General features: G+C 42.7%; 1 protein-coding gene across 1 annotated transcript; it reads right to left on the bottom strand.

Annotated features, from left to right (window-relative positions):
- Nucleotides 1-3,540: 3,540 nt before the first annotated feature.
- Nucleotides 3,541-6,782, bottom strand: LOC125536490 (omega-hydroxypalmitate O-feruloyl transferase-like). The gene is made up of 3 exons (XM_048699717.1): nucleotides 6,629-6,782; nucleotides 6,066-6,539; nucleotides 3,541-4,578 (listed from the first exon to the last, which is right to left on the bottom strand). The coding sequence occupies exons 1-3, from the start codon at nucleotides 6,629-6,631 to the stop codon at nucleotides 3,712-3,714; spliced, it is 1,344 nt and encodes a 447-aa protein (XP_048555674.1). The 5' UTR covers nucleotides 6,632-6,782; the 3' UTR covers nucleotides 3,541-3,711.
- Between the last annotated feature and the right edge of the window lie 704 nt (nucleotides 6,783-7,486).

Below are 7,486 nucleotides of genomic sequence, written 5' to 3'. Positions count from 1 at the left end.
ATGTCTATGGTTACGAAACCATAACCATCTTTGATCAACGAGCTAGTCTAGTAGAGGCTCACTAGGGACACAGTGTGGTTTATTATTCACACATGTATTTAAGTTTCCAATCAATACAATTCTAGCATGAACAATAAACATTTATGATGAACGGAAAATATGATAATAACTATTTTATTATCGCCTCTAGGGCATATTTCCAATAGCGGAAGAGAAATTCCCGCAACCACCTCAAGCGGAATTGAATATGGTCACCAAAAAAATCAAATCGCGACCATCGGGAATGTTGTGTGGCGCATGAGCGTTGTGTGTGTGCTTTTGTGTGATGCGTGAGTGTTGTGTGTGTGCTCTGTCTCCCATCTCTCTTGTGTGCGCTCTAGCGCCTGGGGTGAGCGTGCGGTGTGCGTGCTTCAACGTCTGGCCGTGCATGTACTCGTTGTGTGCCAATGTGATGGTCTTGCATCGGCCAGAGTAGTCTAATGGCACTCGTTGTCGCCGTGGAGGACGGGCGATGCCTCCTTCCTCGCAAGCTGGTGCTGACACCCAACCCCTCTTCTGCCATGGCATCGCTTGTGTGTATAATGGATGGATTGGGATTTGGGGAAGAAACTGTCAGCCAATGGCAAGCAGGTCCTACATAAGAAAAACTAGTGGGGTGACCCGCGCATTTGCGCGGCTAGTTTTCTGTAATTTTTTAAATATTTGTTGTTTTTCTCGACCTGTTTTTTCATTTGATCCATCGTTATATTAGTCATAGAAAATGTTATCGACAATTTTCCTATTTTGAGAACATATTATTAAAATTAACTACATATACCAAATTTGTACAAAATGTGTTGGTAAATATTTGGTTATCTGGCATCGAAAGAGAAAAAGAACCACGAAATGTGTCCCGATATGCCAAACCATAAGCTTTCTTACTAATCTCTAGCTTTAACTATTCCAACTTTTTTCTCATTCATTTTCATTTATTTTTACACTTTTAGGAATTTTCCTTGAGAAAATATAAACATTGACTTGTAGTCATGCTTTGTTATCTCTTTTTCATTGGCCTCATCACCGATCCTATTGCACGTGTGTAATTTGTTAATACGGTGACATATATCCACATGTTCATATATATGCTTTACCATGTTCTAATTGTAATTTAATTAGCTATAAACTGATTCTGAGTCTAGATGATCTTAATCCATGAGTAGTTGGTAAACTATTGAATTATTCTCCCACTCGCAACCGCCGAAGCTTGTTAGTTTGCTCACTTATTTTGCATGTAATTACATATTTTAAGAAAAATAGAATGATTAAATACATATTAGACATCAAATAGTGCTTCCTTTTTCCCTAAAACATTCTCTATCATTCACAACCTCTAGTTTTTATATTTGCTGTTGTTTTCCCCCACCAATGTTTCTAGAGCAATATCAAAATTATATTAAAAGATGATAGCCAAAGCGTGGATCTATTGGAAAAAACATAAAAAATGGAGATTATGCGATTAATTGTATTGAAAAAATTAAACACATCAGTCTTATAATTCCGTACTAATTTTAATATTTCTCTCTTCTACTGCTCTACCTCGGTCACTATTTTCCCCTGCAGCAAAACATTAACCGAGCTACCATGTTACCATGTATGAAATTATTCAAACGTGCATCTTGAGAAAACATGATCAAACACAGGCTAAGATGTTTTTTTAATGTATTATTGTTGCTAAATTCAACGGTATGTGAAAAATGGTGTCAGTATCACAGAGATTAGTGACCTACCATAGCTAATCATTTCAACAACTATTATAGGCCTAAACTTGCATCACCATTGTACGTCTTGCAGTTGCACCTCCAAATAGCACACTATGACGCACAAACAGTCTTTCACACATCTTCTAAATTCTTGTGACAATATCCTCTTACTCAAACTATTTATGTAAACCGGCCATCTAAGGCTAAATAACTATTTGAATATATCACAGAAAATGTGTATTTTTTTTATCTGGCTGAATTTTATAATAGATTCTGTTTTTTCGTCTGTGTTGTTCTGCATCAAGTTATATTCTAATCAGACTGGACTCCGATAATAATTTATTTGAATTTAAATTACATGTTCCACTGTATTGGTTAAATTTCATATTTAAGCCATATTTAAATTTTATACGATGAAAATTGGTTTAATAAATTGCTTACTACTCCATCCGTCCCAAAATTCTTGTCTTAGATTTGTCTAAATACGGATGTATCTAGTTACATTTTAGTGTTAGATACATCCGTATCTAGACAAATGTAAGACAAGAATTTTGGGACGGAGGGAGTATTATTTTTGAAATTCCCATATAAATCAAGTTATATTCTTTATGTATATAAACACATACCTTGTTTTAGCTTAATATGACTAATATTGTAGCATCTCTGTTTATACAGGTTGGAGAACCGTCGACATATTATATGTTCGACATTCCACTATTAATTGATTATTGGTTTCTATCCCTTTGATGCAATGTATATGTGGGTGGTCATGCAATGCTGATTCTGCATATTTTAAAAAATATGATCGTGTATGTATACCTGCTAGGAGGCTAGGCATGTTGCAGATTTACATGTGCATTTTTTTTATTTGTCAAAAAAATCTTCGCATATAACTCTTTTTCCTAATATACATGAACCAATTTTGTATGTGTGGATGTTGGACTCGGCCTATTACGTGCGCTTCTTTTTTGTCCCTCCGAATAGACCTTCACACCTTCCCGTAAGTTTCCTTTTCTAATTAGTAGTTTAGCTGGTTTTGCACGTACACATGTCAGACTACGTAACCTTTGGGTCTTTCCAGATTTACATGCGTATGTTTTTTACTTATCCGAAAATCCTCCCCGTATGAGTCCTTTTCCTAATATGTTTGTCATCCAATTTTTTTTAAAGATATGTCATCCAATTTTCTATGCGTCCAAGTTTGACTCGTTCTTGGCCCACTATATCTCCTTGCCCGCTAAGAGTCCGGATTGATCAATTTGGTGGGACTCACCTTTTTTCTAGCCGGACTGTTTTAATTTTCCTAATTAGACCTTCCTTAGTTGGCTGGCGACTTGATTATTTTTTTGCTTGCAGTAAATTGTTTAGGACCAACGTAAGGTATTATATGAGTTGAACCAAAGACATATAATATACGCATCACGGCAGCGTGACGTGTCAGACTGTATCAATATGGTAATAATCCTTGTAACGCTACATCTTTTAAATCTTAGCCGTTAATAGCTGTAATTTACGGCCGAGATAATTTAACCTATGTGAATGAACGTGATAGCTTGTTTGACTTCTGTAATATATATATAATGACTTCTGTAAGACATATGTAATAGATAATAAGATTGTTATTGATGCTTTTGACTTTGTTGAGTAGCTCTTGAGTCTCCATAATTCTTTGAAGGACGCTCAATAACTGATATGTAGGTGTTGACGAATCTCAGCCGTTGATAACCTTAGGGTGATGAATCTCGACCATTTATTTTCTATCATTTCAATAATATAACATATAGATTTTACTAATAGCATACTCATATATAAGAAAACTATATTTTCGAAGTTTTATACAGACCATGCTGGTTGATAAATAAATGACGCACACTCACAAGAATTACATAACCATACTAACAAACCCATGCAAAATACGCATAATAACAGTGTATAAGCGCTCTCGCTGACGTATCCAATCAATCTGGGCCGCTCATATCTCGTCCATGAGCGCTTGGAAAGCGTCCATGGCAGACGCCGGCAGGCCGAGCAGCACGTTGATGCTCTTCCTCTCCTTGCCGTGCGCGAGGAAGAGTATGACCTCCTTCTCCGGCAGCGTGACTGGCCCGGACATGGTCGGCTCGCCCCAGCCGAAGTCGGCGCCGTTGAACGCGAGCCGCGACCACGTGGTGATGAGCAGCGTCGACGCCAGCGATGGCCGTGCGCGCGTCGCCTCAAAATAGTCCACCGCCGACCGCATATACTCGTCCGTCACCATCCGCACGGCCTCCTGCACCTTCCCGGCCGCGCGCGACACCGGCGCCGACAGCAGATCCTCTGCCGTGGCAATCGCGTTGGTCAGCACGATGCCGTTCCCGAAGTACCCCTTTGGGAGCGGAGGGACGAAACGGCGCCGTCCGTCCACGGCGAACAGCAGCTTCGTTTGCTGCTCCGGCGCGAGCCCTAGCGCGCGGGTGCGAGCGCGCCAGACGAGGCCGGAGAGCGCCTCGAAGGTGGTGCATTTCTCGAGATCCCCGTCGGCGAGGGCGAGACCGCGGACGCGCTCAAGCCTGTCCGGATCGAAGCAGAAGGAGCGGTACATCAGCTCCTCGCGGCCGTAGAGCGCCGCCATTTCCGAGACGTCAGCGATCTCCTCGAACTCGTTGTGCGGGTTGGAGATCACAGGAGGATCGCGCGGGCGGAGAACGGAGCGGTCGAGGAACGGCGGCACTGTGAGCTCTGTGGCGCCGCGCGCCATCTCGGCCCAGGAGTTGACGAACTCCATGGCGCCCAGACCGTCGAACATGCAGTGGTTCATGGCCAACCCGAGGCTGAAGCCGCCACACTTGAACCTGGTCACCTGCGAATTAAGTTGACCAATGGTAAATAAATTTCTACAACTCAAAGTACAAACGACACAGTTCAAATTCATTAAATTTCCAGCAGCAGCGTTTTGACTAATTTTAGTGTTGGATGTATCAAGGTTAACTACTGTAATTTGGTGCACGATTAATCTTGTGTGAGTGTTGGACCCTAGCTACTGGTACCACATGTTGGATGAGTGGATTAGTTATCAGCGAATGACATGTATCTGTCAATATCCTCAAAAAAAAAGACATGTGTCTGTCAATATGTCATGAGGTAGCTCGACAACTAAAACAAAACGGACAGCATGGTTTGGTTGATTTATAGGTAGAAGTGGTTAAGCTAACAATGGAGTACTAAATAAATCTTTGACCAAACAAAACATATTTAGACTTTATCAAAGTGGTGCTAGTAGGTACTAGTAGGAAAGAAACCTCTGTACCAGGAAAACATATTTAGATTTTATCAAACCCTTAAAATCCATGAGCGCACTATCACCCAGAAATTCGACTCCGACTACCACAAAAACCGGAAACCGGATCCTCTAACGTTGTGAAGGAAAGTCACGGTGCTATAATGTGTGCCTAGTGTAAAATAAAGAAGGAAAGTTAAGGACTGTTAGTAGATAATTAGTAGGTTGTTTACTGTTGGTATTTACTGTAAATATAAATAATTTAAAATTAATTTTATTTCACCATCAATTTGTTTGTACGTAATTACTATAAATATACACAGTAGATCATCAATCTGTAAATTAATTTAAATCATTTTAGCGATAATCATATAGATAGAAAGAAGGAAAGTTAGAGTATTGTAGCTTATCTAACTTTCCTTCTCAATGTTAGAGGATCCGATTCCACAAAAACCTTGCCACTCGGCGAGTACTACCCAGTCCTCAACTCTTAACTACTCCTGGCTACAAGGTTGCTGTGGCGGACCTTGTAGTACTGTATTCCCTCCGTTCCTAAATATTTGTCTTTGTAGACATTTCAAATGACTACTACATACGGATGTATGTAGACATATTTTAGAGTGTAGATTCACTCATTTTGCTTCGTATCTAGTCACTTATTGAAATGCCTAGAAAGACAAGTATTTAGGAACGGAGGGAGTACACGATAGTTAACGACTACTACCTCCGTCCTGGTTCATGTGTTATCAAAGAAGTACCCGGCCGGAAGCAGTACATGTTTTCTGGTTCCGCATTGAATTCACTTTCGTTCAAACCCTGTGGAGTCGACCCCCCCACTGCTAGCCAACCAATACTAACTTCAATTATTCGGGTCACGCAAGGGAAGCGCAGTAACACCGGGAATACGTGCATCCACAAAGCTTTTATCTTCTCCTTTTCACGAAAATGAAAGAGGCGATCGAGGGTCCCCGTGGACGCAACGAAGCCGCCCCCGTGGAAATGGAGGGCGACGCGCATACGTAGTTAATGCATGCCTCTGTGCTCGAGCGCGTGCGAGTGGCGTGGCGTACCTGCGCCGTCATGGGCGGCATCTCGAGGATGCTCTTGGCGCCGGGGACGGAGTACACGAGCTGGCCCAGCGCGGCGGGGTCCGGGGTGGAGAGGTCGCCGATGAGGGCCAGGTCGCAGGCGGCCTCGGCCTCCACGAACGGGACGCCCTCGCCGGTGCACTCCACGGTGAGCTTCATCTCCGGGCTGATCCCGAGGCGGCCGGCGAGCGGGTGGTAGTGGACGAGCACGCGGGCCAGCGCGGCCCGGAGCGCGTCCGCGGCGCCTTCGTTGCCGCGGCCCGACGGGCACTTGAAGCAGTACACGGTCTGCACGATCACCGCGATGTTCTGGTCCAGGTTGGACAGGTAGTACTGCTCCCCCGTTGGTGTCGCCTCCGCCGGCGACACCAAGGTCGGCTCCCTGCGCTTCACCGACATCAGCTGCGCCTTGCTGCCCGCCATGATGGCCACGCCGTTCTGCTTCGCCTCCGCAACCTGCACGTACGAGTAATATGAACAACAAGAAAATGCAACATACACAATGTAATCAGCAAAGAGAAATTGAGTTGGTACTGCGCGCTCACCATTTTGATGGTCTCTTTGAGTGTATGGATCACAGACAGAGAGAGATTTGTGGGTTTAAAGGGAGAAAGAGTACAGAGGAAGTGGGGTTTCTGTGTTCTGAGGAGATGGGTTTGTGGGGAAGTGTTTATATAGCAGAGGGTAGCTTGCTTGAGGTGGTCAAGGTTAGGAGGGGTTGATGCAAGAACCGTTGGGGTTGGAGGGGTTGCAGAACAACCGATGTTGTTCGCTTGGGGCTTCAATTAATGAACTTGTACCGGAGAATCTGGACAGGGAAACACCATTTGTTTAATGATGAGATTAATTGCTCTCCCTGCGTGTGAAGACTTTTGAGGCTAGCCATAGTGGGGATAACTTAGGTAGTAACTTAACACATCTCAAGACAATTTTGCTTATGTGCCAACTATTTAATGAAGAGAGAGATGCTTGGAGTAACATAATATGTTACTGTAACATAACGCTTCCCGAGGTAAAATGAGTCTATAAGGCAATAAATGAAACAAACTATGACACTACTACTAAGATACTTTGCACTATGGGGGTAGTAACTTAGACTAGTGTCATGCATATGACACTAGTCTAAGTTACTCCCCACTATAACCAGCCTCATGCAGCAGCCCTACTCATGGAGACTTTAGGTTTGTTTGTCATTGGTAACTTTATTGAAAACTATAGATGATAGCCCCCATCTTGTCGTTGCGGGGAATTTGATTAAAAAAATGCAGTTGCAAAAACAACTAAACCTAATGCAAAGCATATGTAGGAGTATCCTCAGTTTTTTAACAGAACAAAATGATGTATAAAAAAGAAAAACTTTCAAATCACAGTTAATTTAATGTCATCTTGTAACGAAAATATGA

The sequence above is a fragment of the Triticum urartu genome, chromosome 2 (assembly GCF_003073215.2).
Source record: "Triticum urartu cultivar G1812 chromosome 2, Tu2.1, whole genome shotgun sequence".
NCBI lineage: Eukaryota > Viridiplantae > Streptophyta > Magnoliopsida > Poales > Poaceae > Triticum > Triticum urartu.
This window is presented reverse-complemented; position numbering and strand designations above follow the sequence as displayed.

What these genes read in the sequence shown, in the direction of transcription:
- LOC125536490 (XM_048699717.1), bottom strand. An exon ending in TGCCGCCCATGACGGCGCAG is followed by an intron (nt 4,579 to 6,065) that starts GTACGCCACGCC and finishes CTTAATTCGCAG; the next exon opens with GTGACCAGGTTCAAGTGTGG.